The sequence below is a fragment of the Trichomycterus rosablanca genome, chromosome 9 (assembly GCF_030014385.1).
Source record: "Trichomycterus rosablanca isolate fTriRos1 chromosome 9, fTriRos1.hap1, whole genome shotgun sequence".
In the NCBI taxonomy this organism is placed as follows: Eukaryota; Metazoa; Chordata; class Actinopteri; order Siluriformes; family Trichomycteridae; genus Trichomycterus; species Trichomycterus rosablanca.
In genome coordinates, this window is record NC_085996.1 from 37,117,763 (window position 1) to 37,138,009 (window position 20,247).

The following is a 20,247-nucleotide window of genomic DNA, read 5'->3' on the forward strand; positions in this document are numbered from 1 at the left end:
TGGATTGGCATCCTGTCCAGGGTATTCCTGCCTTGTGCCCAGTGTTTCCCAGTGGAACTGGACCCACCGCAACTCTGACCAGGATAGGGTGGATAATGAAAATGAATGAATGGACACATTAAATGTATTGTATTGTACCGACACCATGTGTGTATACAATTACTGAATTACTAATATTATAATGTTATTCATAATATACACTAAATGGGCGAAAGTATTCGGACATTCCTTTATAAATCTGTTATATGAAGAAAATTATATGCTTCTGACCTTGCGGCAACAGTTTAGGGAAGGTACTTTCCTGTTCCAGCATGACTGTGCCCCTATGTTCGTCATGAGCCCTGATCAACCCTGATGAACAGCTTTGGAATGAACTGGAACATCAATTGGGCAGTTGTATCCTAGCAGTTAAGGTTCTGGACTAGTAATCATAAGGTTGCCGGTTCGAGCCCCACCACTACCAAGTTGTCACTGTTGGGCCCTTGAGCAAGGCCCTTCACCCTCAATTGCTTTTGGATAAAAGCGTCCACTAATTGCTGCAAATGTAAATGTAAAGCTGAGGCTTTCCTGACCAGCATCAGTGACTAGCCACACAAATTCCCACAGACATGAGATTGTGAGAAGCCTTTTCAGAAGAGCGGCTGCTGTTATAGCTGAAAAGATCACACAGGGGTCACTCTATTTTAACACTACTTATTTAAATGGTTCAGGTGTCCACACACATGTTTTTGACCATACAGTTGTGGTCATAATTATTGGTCATTATTGCCAACATTATATGGTACATGTCCACTTATTTCTGAAGATATTGGCATAAGGGTGCCAATCATGTTGTCCACTGCTGAATTCTGTATACTGTAATACATATAATGCAGGGTTTATCAAACACTAGGTCACGACTCCTATTTAAATAAATTTGTACGTGGACGCCCCTTGTGGAGGCTTTATGTTGCATCTTGTAAACCACATTGGACCAGATTGTACAGTAAGTAAAAAATCATAGGCAAAATGTGGGACACTTGAAAAAAGTTTGAAAAACGCTGATGTGATGAATCAAAGCTTTTGATGATTGTAATAAAATGTGATCTCATGCAACACAATACCATCTAAAATAAGCACCGTTTGATTGGTTGTTGACGTTGTGAAAGAGACTTTTCATGTTTTACACAGAAGGTGTTGCAGGTGCTTATTCTCAGATTCCCATGGAAGAGGTGAGCGAGCTTATTTAGTGTTTCACTATAACATGGTTTTAAATGTGTGTGTGTGTGTTTGTGTGTGTGTGTGTGTGTGTTAACATCTGCTTTATTTCCACAGGCCATTTTTCAACCTTCAGGAGACACTGAAGCTCTTTCTGCAGCCTGTGGTGTAATAACGGACACCATCACGACGTACTGCTACTATCAGTCCAGACTATCTGACCAGGTTCATTCAGTCACCTGAGAACATGTACAGATAGAAGTCCGTACACACCAGTCAGGGACGTGTAGATCATAGCAGTCCTGGGGTTTCAGCTCTTCTGCAGACAGACAGACAGACAGACAGACAGACAGGCAGGCAGACACAGACAGACAGATAGATAGATAGAGGTATACAGACAGACTGATATACGCACAGATAGACAGACAGACAGGCAGGCAGATAGATAGATAGATAGATAGATAGATAGATAGATAGATAGATAGATAGATAGATAGATAGATAGATAGATAGATAGATAGATAGAGGTATACAGACAGACTGATATACGGACAGATAGACAGGCAGGCAGGCAGGCAGGCAGGCAGGCAGGCAGACAGACAGACAGACAGACAGACAGAGGTATACAGACAGACTGATATACGGACAGATAGACAGGCAGGCAGGCAGGCAGGCAGGCAGGCAGGCAGGCAGATAGATAGATAGATAGATAGATAGATAGATAGATAGATAGATAGATAGATAGATAGATAGATAGATAGATAGATAGATAGATAGATAGATAGATAGATAGATAGATAGATAGATAGATTTTGTACAGTGTATAAAGTTTTATAATGTCGTCTAACCTTGTGGCCTCCTGTGGTCTGTCTCAACATGCCGTACATGTAACATACTATGTGTCCCATGTGTATTTAAACATAAAGGGATGAATATAAATCACCTTTAAACATCATACTACACTCAATTTAAAAAAAAGTCCATAGATAACCATATCTATTAAAGTGTGTATGTGTATGTGAGGGTGTTGTGTTTTGGTTTGAATATTCCTGTTAATCCATAAATGTCGTGTTTTGAAGGCTATGTTTGAACTCCTGGTTCCATTCAGAGAAGGTCATCAAGTGTTCTTACCACATCAGCTCAAAAGGCTACAGGTGGAACAACACACACACGAGATTATTATTATATTATATTAAAAATCTATATCCTTGTTTAATATCACATTGAATAAGTAAATGACTGTGTTATATTTGTGCAGAGACTAGGTATTGACAAATCCGACCCCTCGACACTAACCCAAAAAGAGCTAGAACGCTTCGTCCAGTTGGACGTGGACTTAAACACCAACACGGTACGTGTCGACGTGTTAGAGGTAGCTTCCTTATCTTATTTAAAGTCAGTAATTGCTATGTGAGCACTGACCGACTGTATAATTGCAGGACCGGCTCTCTCTGGAGAACGAGATCATGGCTGTTGTGTCTCTGAGCAGCAGTGCAGACGATCTACAGGCCAGATTGGACAAAATGGTGGTTGTTAACAGCAAATCTGGAGAGCCTGTAACCACAGAGGACCTGGTCTGTATTTGTCTGGGTGCTCATGAATAAGAACGTAATGGGAAATGTCATTTCATGTGGTCTATGTAAGCTAACATGCTGGTATTTTGCCATTTCAGGGTGTTAGTGGTGTTTTATCACTGCTGTTGAACAACACCGTGAAGCCTTGTCTCATGCAGACTTTGGAGGTAATGATACATTTTTGTGTCTTTGTTGTTTTTTTTTTTTGGACAAAACAAGTTTCTCCTTTAATTTATTTATTTATTTAAGGAAGGATGGCTGAATAAATTAATAAATGGATGGATGGATGGATGGAAGAAAGGAAGGAAGATGGATGGATGGATGGAAGAAAGGAGGGAAGATGGATGAATGGATGGAAGAAAAGAGGGAAGATGGATGAATGGATGGAAGGAAGATGAGAAGGAAGGAAGAGAAGGAAGATGGATTGATGAATGGATGGAAGAAAGGAGGGAAGATGGAAGGATGAATGGATGGGTGTATGGAAGGAAGGAAGACGAGAAGAAAGTAAGATGGATGGATGGATGGATGGATGGATGGAAGGATGGATGGATGGATGGAAGGATGGATGGATGGCCAGTGATAGCTCAGTGGTTAAGGTACTGGACTAGTAAACAGAAGGTTACCGGTTCAAGCCCCGCCACCACCAAGTTGCCACTGTTGGGTCCCTGAGCAAGGCCCTTAACCCTCAATTGCTCATTGTGTAAGTCGCTTTGGATAAAAGCATCTGCTAAATGCTGAAAATGTAATGTAAATGGATGGGTGGGTGGAAGGAAGGAAGACGAGAAGGAAGGAAGATAAGGAAGATGGATTGATGGATGGATAGAAGGAAGGAAGGAAGAGAATGAAGAAAGATGGACGGATGGAAGGAAATTTGGAAGGAAGATGGATGGAAGGATGGCTGGATGGACGGACGGAAGGAAGGAAGGATGACGACTGGATGGATGGGTAGATGGATGGATGGAAGGAAGGAATGAAGGAAGATGGATGAATGGATGGATAGATGGAAATAGAGAAGGAAGAAAGGCCCTACAAAACTAGCTGGTAGCTCTAATGGTAAAAAAAAAAAAAAATAGAGTACATTTATGCCAGAGGTTCAGCTATTATGTAACACTAACCAAACCCCCCAGTTTAAACAAAAGTTTTGGTAATTTACTACATTTGTACTTCATTATGTCACCGTCTCTGTCCATTTCTTAGGGGACTCCAGTATTTCTTCACGCTGGTCCATTAACTGATGATGCCCAGGGCAGTCCATCCGTCATGGCAGACAAAACAGCCCTGAAACTGGTTGGCCCTGAAGGATTTGTGGGTGAGATCAGCTCTGTCACTCAATTTAAAATAACAGTAAATGAGACGTTTAAAACAGATAAATAAGTGTAAACACAGTCCGCTGCTGCATCAAGATAATAATATCCCAACTTTTCCATAAATGGGGGTTTGCAGTCACTAATTGCAGGGTGTCCTGATGGGTCTCCTGTGGGTACTGTCCTGTGATGGACTATTGTAAACCCTGACCACAGTGAATAAATGGGTAGACAATAGTCACATAAAAAAGCAGTATATAAGCATACCTACTCTTAATGTGGTATTTAATACATGGTTAGCCATACTGATCTCTTTCACCCCCTGTTCCATCTCATCACAGTAACTGAGACAGCTCATGCTGGGATGGACAAGTTCTTCAACGTCACATGTCACTCCTCAGGTCTGCAGCCGGACGTACTGGTTTTTGTGACCACCGTCCAGGCCCTAAAAGTGTACGGACGTGGCGCGCAGGTGAGTTCAGCTCACTCAGAGAGATTTACAGTGGAGTCCATAATTAACTTATACTTTCAAATAATGAACATAACGACTGGAACATAATTCTTTGTTCATGAAAGTGTGCTTGGTTGAAATATAGACATTAATTTAGTGTTGTAGAAAGTTTATAATGCTATTTAACTTTAAACCTTCATGTCCTGTTTTGGTCTCTGAGACCCGAGAGTCTCTTTAACAGCTCACAAAATATCCTCAGCCTCTTTCAATAAGCTTGATTCTTAACTATCCCTAATTTTAAGGAAACTGCAAATAAACAATATTTTTATATTGATATTGTGTCCAAACTACCCCTTATTTATACACTTCTCTGTGAGGTCTCAGGGGTGTCACGGCTCAGTGGGTAGCACTGTCGCTTCACAGCAGGAAGGTCCTGGGTTTGATCCCCAGGCGGGGCGGTCCGGGTCCTTTCTGTGTGGAGTTTGCATGTTCTCCCCGTGTCTGCGTGGGTTTCTTCCGGGAGCTCCGGTTTCCTCCCACAGTCCAAAAACATGCAGTGAAGTTATTTGGAGTCATGAATTGCCATATAGGTGAATGTGTGTGTGTGTGTGTCTGCCCTGCAATGGCCTTAAGCGGTTAAGACAGTGAGTGAGTGAGTGTGAGGTCTCAGAGACTCCAGCTACAGATACATGATTAAAAGCAATGCTAGATTTGTAGATAGATGTTTTTAGTTTCGGTCTGGTATTGAGGGTACTGATGACTGTCCTAAGATAAGATGCCTTTATTGTCATTGCACAGTGAACAACGGAATTGAGTAGCAATCCAACGGTGCTTACACATACAATAAGTAAGAATAGAAGCAAAACATTATATACAAATACACAATACGCACACGTATGTATACGAATCTTAAATATAAAGAATAAAGACTAAACTATAATTGTTTAAAAAAACAGCAGTGAGGTAGTAGTGGGATATTGCACATGCCCTGAGTGGCTTAAGATATTGCACAGAATACATTGCATGCTCTGAAAACAATAGTGCAGTCATAATAAATATAAATATAAATATAAATACGGTCAGAGTAAAATGAAACATTGGCCATGTTTAAAAGGAGTCCAGAGTTCAATGTTTTTTTGTTCATTTCACTTGTGCAGTGATTTTATAAGAGTCCGTTGTTGGTGTGTGTCTGTGTGTGTGTGTGTGTGTGTGTGAGCCCTTTACAAAATCTCCAACTACACCTTTCTCAGGCCTCAAAGGACAAGGCAGTAAAGTCAACATCAAAACAGCACAGGGATTAAAGCATTACTCTAAATTTCATTTCATTTTTTATCATTCTTGTGCCCATGGAACACTGGTCTCATTTCCAGGGTTTAAGAAATAAATGTCAAACCATCACCATGGAGGAAATGTTTCAGAAGGTCAGGTGTAAACCAAAAAACATGAGTCTCAGTATCCACACTCAGTGTAGGTGCTGCGATACAAGAAAGAAAGTACGTGACAAACTTCTGCTGAGCCTTATGATGCTAATTTTGCAGCAATGGCATCTTTCTTGTACCACATTCTCTAAGACTATGTTCATGCCAAGCTTGCTTGATTATTCACTGCCACTCGTGTTCCAGAAGCTTTTAATTCATGGGCAAACGATGACACTTGAGTTTTCTTTATGTACTTCGTAATGTAGACAGACTAGCCTGTCACCAGCTGAAATGAACCGTATTTAGGGACAGTGGTAGCCTAGTGGGTAGGGCTTTGGGCTATCAACTGAACGGTTGAGAGTTCGAATCCCAGCTCTGCCATGCAGCCACTGTTGGGCCCTTGAGCAAGGCCCTTAATCATCTCTGCTCCAGAGGCGCTGTACAATGGCTGACCCCAGCTTCCAAACAAGCTGGGATATGCAGAGAAAGAATTTTGTTGTCCTGTACGTCTGTATATTTATATATGACAAATAAAGGCATTCAATTCATTTTATTCATTCTATTATATTGTGAGGAATAAGGAGGAAAAGAACAGTTGCAGAAATATATATAAATATATAAATAATATAAATGCCAAGACAGGAGGGTGCTGGAGTGGCGCAGAGATAAAACATGCTACCCCACCAGAGCTAAAATCTTAAGCTTTTGAGTTTGAATCTCAGCTCTGATATAAACAGGCCGGGTCCCTACACAGACACACGATTGGAACAGTGGATGAACAGGGTTTCTTCATGACTGCTACAGCTATGACCCCTGCTGGCTGATCGATGGCACCTGCACAAAGACGGTTAATAATAGGGATCAGTGCGTGACTCTCCATACTCTGCATAATACAAATCCCCATATGAACCCATTTTATCAGGAGAAAAGATGTGGTTGATACCGCACACATGTCAGTACCCTCCTTGGTCAGGAGTGGAAGCTATGCAGCAGTAAAGGGGAAATACATTCGGGTAATTGGGTACGACTAGATTGGGAGGAAAATGGGGGAAAATGCATAAACATACATAGACTGTGAACCTTTACCTTTTATCTGTATTAGCAATGATGCCTTTTTGACATGAAACTGCTGTTATCATGCTCAGGAGAAGAATCTTTAGATCATTTAGTCCGTGAGGGTGTAATGAAGCAGCTTCTCCATCCCACACACTCCATCCCAGTGAAATCACACATGGATGTGTTAATACTGTGCAGATTTATCTGGAATGAAATGAAATCTGTGTTTCAGAAATGAAATCTGGTGAGTATAACTGTCTTTTCCTTTATTTAGGTAACATCGGGCTTTCCTTTGCCCGAAATGTACACAGACGAGGTAAGACCTTGTCTAAATTCTTCACTAATGTCATGCTTCTTACAACCCCAAATCAGAAAAAGTTGGGACAAGATGGAAAATGCAAATAATAAAAAAACACAGAGTTTCTTACATTGACTTTGACTTTTATTTGATGTCAGACAGGATGAACCTGAGATATTTCATGTTTTATCTGCTCAACTTCATTTCATTTATTAACAAACATCCGTTCCTGCATTTCAGGCCTGCAACACATTCCAAAAAAAGTTGGGACAGTAAATCATTTACCACTTTGTAATGTTGCCGTTCCTTTTCACCACACTTAAAAGACGTTTTGGCACAGAGGAGACCAAGTGATTTAGTGTTTCAGCTTTTATTTTGTCCCTTTCTTTTTGCAAACACGTCTTAAGTTGTGTAACAGTACGGGGTCGTCGTTGTCACATTTTTCCTTTCAAAATTCTCCATTGGGGACAGGTCAGGACTGCAGGCAGGCCAGTCCAGTACCCGTACCCTTTTCTTCCACAGCCATGCCTTTGTAATGTGTGCAGCAGGTGGTTTTGCATCATCTTGTTGAAAAATGCTGGACGCCCCTGGAAAAGACGACGTCTTGAAGGCAGCACATGTTGCTCTAAGATCTCAACGTACTTTTCTGCATTAATGCTGCCTCACAGAAGTGTTAATGACCTTCACCATGACAGACCCTGGCTTTTGGACTTTTTCTGCTTTGGGGTTGTATTTCTTAGTTTCTAAATAAATCCCAGTAGATTTTACAAACCCATATCAGAAAACAATTGGGACAGTTTGATGTGGTTTTGAAATGCAGGATTAGATAAATATTATCAAATAAAATAAAGCTGACCAAGCAAAACATAAAATATATTGGGTTCATGCTGACTGCACTAAAATAAAGTCAAAGTAAAAGTAAGAACTTCTGTGGGCTTTTTAATTAGCATTTTGAATTCCGTCCCAACTTTCTTTGATTTGTGGTTGTACAGTGGCAGTTTACAGATGGGAGTAATACGAATCAAATATTTATAAGTAGGTTTTGATGCTGTATGATATTAAAAGTGCTTCGACTCTGCTGTAGAATCTAAAGCTGTTGAGGAAAGGATGCGATCATCTGAAGAGGCAGGTGGAGAACGCCCGGGTGTACGGCCTCCCAGTGATAGTGGCTGTTAACACCTCCAGGTTAAGAATCACATTTTTCCTCTGGTTTATTAGTTATTATTCCCCACTGTTTGAATACACTAAGTTGGCAAAAGCACTGTAACGTTACAAACGGGAGTCAGATGCTTGCAGTAAAAATAGTAACCAGAGCCAAAACAGAAGCCACAAGAAGTACAAGGGTCATTCAAAAACCAAAGTCAAAAAACAGGGAAAATTATGATGGCGTATTAGGTCCAGTTTAAAGAAAAATATTTTTTTAAGCTTCGATTTCATGAGTAAAGTCGAAATGATTTTGAGTTTAAAGTCGAAATGATTTTGAGATAAAAGTCGAAATGATTTTGAGATAAAACTCGAAATGATTTTGAGATTAAAGTCGAAGTGATTTTGAGATAAAAGTCGAAATGATTTTGAGATTAAAGTCGAAGTGATTTTGAGATAAAGTAGAAATAATTTTGAGATAAATTCGAAATGATTTTGAGATAAAAGTCAAAATGATTATAAGATAAAAGTCGAAATGATTTTGAGATAAAAGTCAAAATGATTTTGAGATAAAAGTCAAAATGATTTTGAGATAAAAGTCAAAAAAGGGTTCCGCAGAGGGCTGTGCGTGGGTCGGAGGAGGCATGAGCAGCAATATACCCACCTCGATCCCCCAGCAGCGGAAGACAGATTGACTATGCTAAATTTGGGAAAAATGGGAGAAAATGCAGAAATAAAACTAGAATAAAAAAACACATACTGTACATAATAAAGACACTATACTAGAGTTTCTGACCCAGTTTGTTTACAGCCGTGACACAGAAGCTGAGCTGGAGCTGGTATGTAGCCAGGCACGCCAGGCCGGGGTGTTTGAGGTGGTACAGTGCACCAGCTGGACTAGTGGGGGCACTGGAGCGCTGGATCTGGCACACAGTGTCCGAAGAGCAGCCGAGATCCCCAGCACACTGCGCTTTCTCTATGATCTGCAGGTAAAAGAAGTACTAACAATCGCAGGAATGCTTAAAAACAGTGACGCTGAGAGACAGTTGCAAGTCGATGTTGTAGAATACAATAATGTGGTGTAACTTATGTACTTTAACCCCATTTGCTGTGGGGTTCCTCAAGGATCTAAGCAAAATGCAAACGGAGGTTTGGGAGAAAATTGGGGAAAAATGGGGAAAAAAACTGCCCTTAATATATTTATATAACTTCATGTTTTTAATTAAATTAAAATCACATGTTCCCACTGAGAGTCTGAGTTGATTAGCACCTCTTATTTAGAGCTGTTTCATTATCAGTGCATTTAATAATTATCCTAGACAAAGACTATTTTTAATCAGAAAGTCGTGTTGTATTCTCATTATTCAGCTAAATTACAGCGTTAATGCTACTAACATCAAGTGGTATTGCTCTGTTCTTCCAGCTACCGGTCATCGATAAGATTAAAGCAGTAGCACAAAAGACGTGTGGCGCTAAAGATGTGGAGCTAACACCTAAAGCCAAAGAGAAACTAGCACTGTACATAAAACAGGTGGGTCACCAGGAAAACAGTGAAACAGCTGTACAAGTTTTAAATGCATAATCTTAAGAAGCCGTGGACGTTTAGGGCGCCCAGGTGGCGCAGCGCGATATTCGAAACTCCTCCGTTCGAAACTCGGCGTTGCCACCGGTCGGCTGGGCGCCATCTAGCGGGCATAATTGGCCGTACCTGCAGGGAGGGATGACCGGAACATGTGGGTGGGGTCTTCAAACACTGTGTAAGGACCCTGATTGGCAGATAGCAGAGGTGCCTGTGCAGAGTGCATGGGTGGAAAGGGGATCCCCCAGCAGCAGAACACAAATTGACTACACTAAATTGGGAGAAAATGCATATATTAAAACCACCTTTGTTCTACACTTACTGCCCATTTCATCAGCTCCACTTACCATATAGAAGCACTTTGTAGTTCTACAATTACTGACTGTAGTCCATCTGTTTCTCTTTAACCTGCTTTCACCCTGTTCTTCAATGGACAGGACCACCACAGAGCAGGTATTATTAAGGTGGTGGATCATCCTCACCACAGCAGCGCTGCTGGAGTTTTTAAACACCTCACTGTCACTGCTGGACTGAGAATAGTCCACCAATCAAAAATATATCCAGCCAACAGCGCCCCGTGGGCAGCGTCCTGTGACCACTGATGAAGGTCTAGAAGATGACCGACTCAAACAGCAGCAATAGATGAGCGATCGTCTCTGACTTTACATCTACAAGGTGGACCAACTAGGTAGGAGTGTCTAATAGAGTGGACAGTGAGTGGACACGCTATTTAAAAACTCCAGCAGCGCTGCTGTGTCTGATTCACTCATACCAGCACAACACACACTAACACACCACCACCATGTCAGTGTCACTGCAGTGCTGAGAATGATCCACCACCTAAATAGTACCTAGAGAAACAGATGGACTACAGTCAGTAATTGTAGAACTACAAAGTGCTTATATATGGTAGGTGGAGCTGATAAAATGGACACTGAGTGTAGAAACAAGGAGGTGGTTTTAATGTTATGGCTGATCAGTGTATATATACAGTGTATCACAAAAGTGAGTACACCCCTCACATTTCTGCAGATATTTAAGTATATTTTTTCATGGGACAACACTGACAGAATGACACTTTGACACAATGAAAAGTAGTCTGTGTGCAGCTTATATAACAGTGTAAATTTATTCTTCCCTCAAAATAACTCAATATACAGCCATTAATGTCTAAACCACCGGCAACAAAAGTGAGTACACCCCTAAGAGACTACACCCCTAAATGTCCAAATTGAGCACTGCTTGTCATTTTCCCTCCAAAATGTCATGTGACTCGTTAGTGTTACTAGGTCTCAGGTGTGCATAGGGAGCAGGTGTGTTCAATTTAGTAGTACAGCTCTCACACTCTCTCATACTGGTCACTGAAAGTTCCAACATGGCACCTCATGGCAAAGAACTCTCTGAGGATCTTAAAAGACGAATTGTTGCGCTACATGAAGATGGCCAAGGCTACAAGAAGATTGCCAACACCCTGAAACTGAGCTGCAGCACAGTGGCCAAGATCATCCAGCGTTTTAAAAGAGCAGGGTCCACTCAGAACAGACCTCACGTTGGTCGTCCAAAGAAGCTGAGTGCACGTGCTCAGCGTCACATCCAACTGCTGTCTTTGAAAGATAGGCGCAGGAGTGCTGTCAGCATTGCTGCAGAGATTGAAAAGGTGGGGGGTCAGCCTGTCAGTGCTCAGACCATACGCCGCACACTACATCAAATTGGTCTGCATGGCTGTCACCCCAGAAGGAAGCCTCTTCTGAAGTCTCTACACAAGAAAGCCCGCAAACAGTTTGCTGAAGACATGTCAACAAAGGACATGGATTACTGGAACCATGTCCTATGGTCTGATGAGACCAAGATTAATTTGTTTGGTTCAGATGGTCTCAAGCATGTGTGGCGGCAATCAGGTGAGGAGTACAAAGATAAGTGTGTCATGCCTACAGTCAAGCATGGTGGTGGGAATGCCATGGTCTGGGGCTGCATGAGTGCAGCAGGTGTTGGGGAGTTACATTTCATTGAGGGACACATGAACTCCAATATGTACTGTGAAATACTGAAGCAGAGCATGATCCCCTCCCTCCGGAAACTGGGTCGCAGGGCAGTGTTCCAGCATGATAATGACCCCAAACACACCTCTAAGACGACCACTGCTTTATTGAAGAGGCTGAGGGTAAAGGTGATGGACTGGCCAAGCATGTCTCCAGACCTAAACCCAATAGAACATCTTTGGGGCATCCTCAAGCGGAAGGTGGAGGAGCGCAAAGTCTCGAATATCCGCCAGCTCCGTGATGTCGTCATGGAGGAGTGGAAAAGCATTCCAGTGGCAACCTGTGAAGCTCTGGTAAACTCCATGCCCAGGAGAGTTAAGGCAGTTCTGGGAAATAATGGTGGCCACACAAAATATTGACACTTCAGGAACTTTCACTAAGGGGTGTACTCACTTTTGTTGCCGGTGGTTTAGACATTAATGGCTGTATATTGAGTTATTTTGAGGGAAGAATAAATTTACACTGTTATATAAGCTGCACACAGACTACTTTTCATTGTGTCAAAGTGTCATTCTGTCAGTGTTGTCCCATGAAAAGATATACTTAAATATCTGCAGAAATGTGAGGGGTGTACTCACTTTTGTGATACACTGTATATATATATATACTGTATATTGGAAGTTTTATGTTGTTTTTTTTATAGGGCTTTGAGAATTGTCCAGTTTGCATAAACGAGACCTGTTTACCTTTGAGCAAAGATTCAGAAGCACCTGAAGACTTTACCCTGATAATAACAGATATCCAGGCCTACGTGGGAGCAGGATTTCTCTATCTGGTGCCTGACACGGTGGGTTTTCCATTCTCCATACTTTATTTATTAATCTATTAGGGTTTTAAGTTCATGTTTACACTTTGGTTCCACTCATGACGGGACAGGTAGTTTCAGGTTAACAATGATTCATCAGTTCAAGTTCCATGTAAAACACAGTCATGGACAATGTTGTATCTCCAGTTCACCTCACTAACACGTCTTTGTACTGTTAAATTAAGACCTTCTACTTAAGTTTTGCAACCTCTTGCTAAGAATTGTTCCCATACAGTCTTCAATCCTGCAAAAACCTGGACTGATTCACCTAAAAGCAAGAAAATCCTTTAATTATTAAATGAGTTAAGACCTCTCAGAGCAGCAGGCGTGTGATATGCATGTGATAGGCGTGAAAGTGAGGGTCGGCTCTGATGACTCAACGCTGATGATGAGTCTGAGAGATTGTGGCTCATACTGGTCACACGTGGACTGGATATTTTTAACCAGACGTGTTGCTAGGATGCAAGTCTGCGTAAAGCGTGAGATCCTCGCAAGAGCCAGCATCGATCCGAGTGACCTTAGAGCGATCTGAGGCTTCTTAGAGCCGGAGCACAGTCTGAACATACACTAATCAGCCATAACATCAAAACCACCTCCTTGTTTCTACACTCACTGTCCATTTTATCAGCTCCACTTACCATATAGAAGCACTTTGTAGTTCTACAATTACTGACTGAGGTCCATCTGTTTCTCTACATACTTTGTTAGCCTGCTTTCACCCTGTTCTTCAATGGTCAGGACCCCCACAGGACCACCACAGAACAGATATTATTTAGGTGGTGGATCATTCTCAGCACTGCAGTGACACTGACATGGTGGTGGTGTGTTAGTGTTTGTTGTGCTGGTGGTCATAATGGTATGCCTGATTGGTGTATTTTGTATATGTAACGAAACTATAAAACCAAAATTGTACAAAACACATTATAACTTGTATCTGTAATCCAAATAACAGAAAAGTGGCAGTTCTGAAGATCCTATGTGGCCATGTTGGCATCACAGCAGTGACCTTCACAATAACGGCCAGTAGCTTCATTGTTTAAGGTAAGTTTGCTTTCTAAATAAGATGTATTCTACATACAAGGGATCTTCAAAAAGTTTCCACACATATATTTTGGTTATAAGCGGTGAGGGTGTAGAAGAAGGAGTAGTAATGGGTCGTGTCTGAGAGACGCTTATAGTCCAGATTTAGCTTCATCTGATTTACACCTTTTTGGACGCTCAAAGAAGCTTTAAGGGGAAGAAGATTTTCATGTGATGATGATGTGAAGCAGTGGCTACGTGCTTTGCTTATGGCATTAAAATTATTTTTGTTTACAAGTTATATTAAAAACACAAAATACTGTAGTTCTGATACATTCTGACAGATTTACAGTGTTTATATGTTGTATTATTACAGACTGTATTTGTATTCATATTGACAATATTAATATCAAACAAACCAGCAGAATCTCACAGTCACATTTATGCTGTTTGTTTTACTTCAAATAAATGAGCATCAAAAATGCACGATAAACAGCAGCACCGCGACCCAGATCAACCACACAGCAGCAAAAAAAAATCATAACCGCTGCTTACCTGAGCTTCTCTTCTTCAAATTCAGACTGAATCTTCATCCGTGTGTTGTTCCATTAGGGATAAAATCCACTTGTTTTTCTTCTTGGAGGCCATCTTGTATGTTTCCAGAATATTTCCAAAATATATAAATCCACATCCAACTGTGCTTGTCGTCCACCTAACAAAAACCGTTTTATATAGAGCTCGGCGGTGTTCGTTATGTGGCTACTTTATGCTACTTTAGAACTGTACCACTTAAGGAGTATCATAGCCCTTCCCCATGGTAATTCATCCAAAGTGCGTGAGTTGGTATTTTTAAATGGCAACATGTAGGTGGAAGCACTTGCATCATTTCATAAATTATGTGTAGTTATGTATAGTTTTTGCACATTTTTGTATGCATTTTTGCATTTTCTTTTGTATATTTATGTATATAGTTATATACCTTTTTGCACATTTTGCCTTTTTTCAGCTTGGTTGTTTTTGTTTATATAGGTATTTAAAATATTTAATTCTTAGTCTATATTCTAATTGGCACACTGCATTTTTTTGCTATTTATATATTTGTATTTTATTCCTATATATTCAACTTATACCTTTTGCACATTTTTCATTTTTTGTTTCTATTTGGTTGTTGTTCTACATTTTAATTTTGGTTAACTTATAATTTAATTGCACATTTTTCGATTTAGTTCAATTTGTTGTTATTTGTGTTTAAGTTGTGTTTGTTTTTTGGTTTGTGTAATTTATATTAAAATAAACATCTGTTTAATTTAAAATAAACATCTGTAGCATAGTAACGTTGGAAGGGGGGGCTCAAGTGACTCAGGTGACTCAAGTGAACTGGATCACATTACTGAGTGACTCAGATTAACCCGAGTCCATAAAATGAACCGAATTTACCACCACTAGTTTTATATAATTTATTCTCTCGGCTTTCGCGGTAAAAAGCTGAAACTGGTAATTTGTTCACTAAACTGTCACTTACTGCATCTACAACTAATAAAGAGAGAGATTGAAATTCCGCCCAAAATCTGAATTCGGAAGGTCTGATTGGTTTATACAGCTGTTTATTAAGGCCTGGACCACGACTGAATCTCTTTTGAACCGAGTCATGGAGTTACGCACGACGACACCATAATGAAACAGAGTGAGCATAACGAATGAATCTTTACCACAGATAAGAGCACAGCTGCCTGATTCGAATTCCAATGAATTATTTGTTTGAAAAGAGTCGTTTCTGACAGTGATTCAGTTTGCATGTGTGTGCGTGCATGCGCCCACCCGCTCATGCGTGAAAGAGAGCGTGCTGAACACAGCTTTTGTGCTCTGTTTTAAATGTTTTCTAATGGTAACCTGTGTATCTTAGGCGTACACAATACTGTATATCAAATATGGTCATTTTTAACATCAGGTGAAAAGTATTATCGAATATATCGATATTTGCGATATACCACCCAGCCCTAGTCACACATATGCTTTAGATCAATTTAGAATCAATCAATTTTTTATCTCTATACTTATTCTTATATATCTGTATATATTGTTTATAAGAATAGATACACTACTGCTTCTATTACATGTACCAGATGCACAATTTGCACATAATGTTTTTCTGTTGCATACCATATGCTGTATAAATGCACCTTATTTACTTAATTACTTTATTTGTATTTGTATTAGTTTCTCTTCTTTTGCTTGTTAAATTACTGGAGACCAGTCATTTCCTTCGGGATAAATAAAGTATCTGTCTGTCTGTCTGTCTGTCTGTCTGTCTGTCTGTCTGTCTGTCTGTCTGTCTGTCTGTCTGTCTGTCTATCTATCTATCTATCTATCTATCTATCTATCTATCTATCTATCTTTCTAGATGTGATGAATAGAGATTGCTGTTGGTCAAAAATAGTCAAATGTTCTTTTTAAATGCCTTTTTTTTGTCCCTCATCCCTTCTAGGAACTAACTACTGTACCAACACACTGCCTGAAGAAATCCCTTTTATTAGACTTCATGTCTGGAGAGATATTTAGTGTCCATGAAATGTGAGAAAAAACCCAGACAAAAGGTTAAAATCTTGACTGTGGGGTCATGACGAATGTTCTGCATTTGCATTATAGTTGTGAGTGGCAGTTTTAAATAGACAGAGTTCACTGTGATGTGTCTTCATGCTTCTTTTCTAAATGGATTCATCATTAGCTGTTTTTCTTTGGTATCCAACCTGTCTGACAGAAAAAGCAGCTGCAGCTTTGATTGTGGAGGCTAAAAATATCTTCATTCAGTGAAGACAAAGCACAGCGAACACATCCTGTCGGGTTTAAGAACTGCTGTCGTGTGGTTATTTTAGCTCATTTACTCCATTCATTACCATTTTACTACTACATGCTGAGATTTTTTTTTATTTCAGATGCTTGTGGAAACTACAGTTTGTCTTAGACTTCTGGCCAAGGAACTTCAATAAACATTCCTGGAACTCTTTTAAGACAATGGACATTGCAAACTAGGAAACGAACAATAGTATTTTTTATTGCTCATCAGATCAACTATTGGTTATTTTAGCCTGAAGAGTAACTATGCTGATTATATAGTGTTATGTTATTATTATACAGTATATTACACCGATCAGCCATAACATTAAAACCACCTCCTTGTTTATACACACATTGTGCATTTTATCAGCTCCACTTACCATATAGAAGCACTTTTTAGTTCTACAATTACTGTAGTCCATCTGTTTCTCTGCAGGCTTTGTTAACCCCCTTTCACCCTGTTCTTTAATGGTCAGGACCCCCACAGGACCACCACAGAGTGGTTATTATTTAGGTGATGGATGATTCTCAGCACTGCAGTGACACTGACATGGTGGTGGTGTGTTAGTGTGTGTTGTGCTGGTATGAGTGGATCAGACACAGTAGCGCTGCTGGAGTTTTTAAATACCGTGTCCACTCACTGTCCACTCTATTAGACACTCCTACCTAGTTGGTCCACCTTGTAGATGTAAAGTCAGAGACGATCGCTCATCTATTGCTGCTGTCACTGCAGTGCTGAGAATGATCGACCACCCAAATAATACCTGCTCTGTGGTGGTCCTGTGGGGGTCCTGACCATTGAAGAACAGGGTGAAAGGAGGCTAACAAAGCATGTAGAGAAACAGATGGCCTACAGTCAGTAATTGTAGAACAACAAATTTCTTCTATATGGTAAGTGGAGCTGATAAAATGGACAGTGAGTGTAAAAACAAGGAGGTGGTTTTAATGTTATGGCTGATCAGTGTATATTTATGAATTACATTTGTTAAAATTACACCAAAAATAGATTCAAGAACTGTTGCAAAACCGCTAAAAAACACTCAACTGTAGGAATGAGGACATTTGGTATTGATGTGTACAAAAATGAAAGCACATGCTGCCCTTCTGCCAAATGTTCAGAAATGTACTTTGTTTCTGTTGTACTATAACATAATTGTTGGGAAATGTCTTTCTGTCATTTAAGATTTTAAGTTTGTCAAATACTATAATTTGATTTGATACTGTGGTATAATGTAATCTGATGCAGTCTCTTATTAAGTGAATGCTGCAGGACATGGGGGCATTTTGAACTGCATATTTATCAGTTTTTATATCAGAATCAGAATTTTTATTGTTCGCCAAGTACCAGATGTACAAGGAATTTCTCTTGGTGCAGGTGTCAACAAACATACATCAAATAATAAAATAGAAATAATACAAAAGGAATACTACATATAAGCATAGAATAAAAAAAAAAATGTGGCAGTGACATGAACAGCAACAGGCACTGTGCAATGGGGATGTAAAGTATGGTACACTGACAGTACACTACAGACCTAGGTTAAAAATAGAAATTGTATATTATATACTGTATATAAACATAGAATAAGAATAATTTAGCAGCGACATGAAACAGCATCAAATGTACAATGAATGTGTGCAGTACGTCCACTGACAGACTTCAAGTAATTGTGCAATAAAGATTTTTACAGTAAATAAGGTAAATAAATGTGTTTTTAACAATAATCCTAGAAATGTTTCAACAAGGGATCTTCAAAAAGTTTCCACACTTTTATATTTTGGTTATAAGCAGTGAGGGTTAAGTAGGAGGAGGAGTAATCGGTCGTGACTGAGAGACGCTTATAGTCCGGATTTAGTTCCACCTTTTTTGGATGCTCAAAGAAGCTTTAAGGGGAAGAAGATTTTTATGTGATGATGATGTGAAAGCAGTGGCGCATCTGTGGCTACATTTTCGCTGACAGCATTAAAAGGCGACGATGTAGAAAAGTGATGTTAATTGTTTTTGAAATTATTAATAGAGTTTTAAAAAAGTGCTGAAACTTTTTGAAGAACCCTCATATATTTTTTACATTTTTTGCATAAATAATTTATATGGTTATTAGGCTATGGGGTATTATAATGATAATATAATGATATAATAATAAGTAATAACATATTAAGCTTAAAACAACAAAAATAAGTATTTTTAAATCACTCAGAATTATCACTGTATTACTGTTTACTGTGATTAACTTAAATGTAAAGAAATAAAAAATGGGTTTTTACTGTATTTCTTTATTAGGGTTTTTGTGTCTGTTGTTTTCCTTCAGGGCTGCAGCTGAACTTCTTAACTACAGTATTTAAGCTCATAGCATTATGGGATTATAGCATGTCTATATCGGGTCTGATTACTTTCTGAATCCACTGTATATTACATACAAGGAGTCTCTGTGAATATGCACTGATGAGGCATAACATTATGACCACCTTCCTAACTGACTATGCAGCCCCATATGCAGCAAACTGTGATGCTCTGTGTATTCTTACACCTTTCTATCAGAACCAGCATTAACTTCTTCAGCAATTTGAGCTACAGTAGCTCGTCTGTTGGATCACACGTGCATCAATAAGCCTTGGCTGCCCATGACCCTGTCGCCGGTTTACCACTGTTCCTTCCTTGGACCACTTTTGATAGATACTGACATCTGCAGACCGGGAACGATCATGATGGAGAGATAATCAGTGTATTCACTTCACCTGTCAGTGCTCATAATGTTATACCTGGTCGGTGTACTGATGTATGTTCTTTCTCAGCTAATAAATGAAGTTTCCCTTTCTTTATTTTTAGTCTGTTTACTTATCAAACATCTGTGAAATGTAATTTTAAGTACATGTAAATATTATTGACTTGTTTCTATGGAAAACTTCTGCTCTTTGCTCTTCCATATGCTTTTGATTATTGTTCTAGCTACTGTTGTGTTTATTTAATAAAGTCTGTTGACCCACAGAGGCACTGGATAGTGAAACTGTTTCCTACATCCATCATGTGTGTTTGACATTCATTTTGAATTTTCCTTCACCTGAGCCCGTGGCTTTGGTTAGCATGTACTGTAATATCTACTGGGTTAAAAATATTGTTATAACACTGCACTTTAATTGAACATTATTATTATTTTATGGCCCCTGTAAGTGTGTGACCCATGCTTTGTTTATTTACTCTAAACAAAATGGGTCATGTAGTTTTACAGTCCCAGGCAGTTAGTTGTTTAATTGTTAATTTAAAATTAAGCTTTTAACTGCATTCATTATATGGGTTCTCACCATGAATGATCTACTGATCCAACATTTGAACACAAAATCCAACAGCTATAATTAAGGCCCTATCTATTTCACGGCCGTGAAAATCAAGTCACGGGCTGTGTACTGAGCCGTCTCCCGTGTAATATGCGATTTGCTGTAAAAGTACAAAAGTAAGGTTTGTGTTCAGTGATTTAACATTTTTCATTCACATCGCATAAAACATGAGGCGCAATATGTGGTGATCATAGC

General features: G+C 39.6%; 1 protein-coding gene across 1 annotated transcript in view; it reads left to right on the forward strand.

Moving 5' to 3' along the window:
• The window catches only part of mthfd1a (methylenetetrahydrofolate dehydrogenase (NADP+ dependent) 1a, methenyltetrahydrofolate cyclohydrolase, formyltetrahydrofolate synthetase), a 34,943-nt gene extending 15,219 nt beyond the window's left edge, over positions 1–19,724 (forward strand). The window contains exons 14-28 of the mRNA XM_063001447.1: positions 1,171–1,211; positions 1,315–1,422; positions 2,277–2,351; positions 2,456–2,548; positions 2,637–2,771; positions 2,870–2,938; positions 3,969–4,080; positions 4,417–4,547; positions 7,275–7,316; positions 8,383–8,483; positions 9,253–9,430; positions 9,865–9,972; positions 12,703–12,846; positions 13,817–13,905; positions 19,029–19,724. Of these exons, the coding sequence (XP_062857517.1) occupies positions 1,171–1,211; positions 1,315–1,422; positions 2,277–2,351; positions 2,456–2,548; positions 2,637–2,771; positions 2,870–2,938; positions 3,969–4,080; positions 4,417–4,547; positions 7,275–7,316; positions 8,383–8,483; positions 9,253–9,430; positions 9,865–9,972; positions 12,703–12,846; positions 13,817–13,891 (1,412 nt within the window). The 3' untranslated portion in view covers positions 13,892–13,905; positions 19,029–19,724. The remainder of the gene's footprint in view (positions 1–1,170; positions 1,212–1,314; positions 1,423–2,276; positions 2,352–2,455; positions 2,549–2,636; positions 2,772–2,869; positions 2,939–3,968; positions 4,081–4,416; positions 4,548–7,274; positions 7,317–8,382; positions 8,484–9,252; positions 9,431–9,864; positions 9,973–12,702; positions 12,847–13,816; positions 13,906–19,028) is intronic.
• Positions 19,725–20,247: the final 523 nt, after the last annotated feature.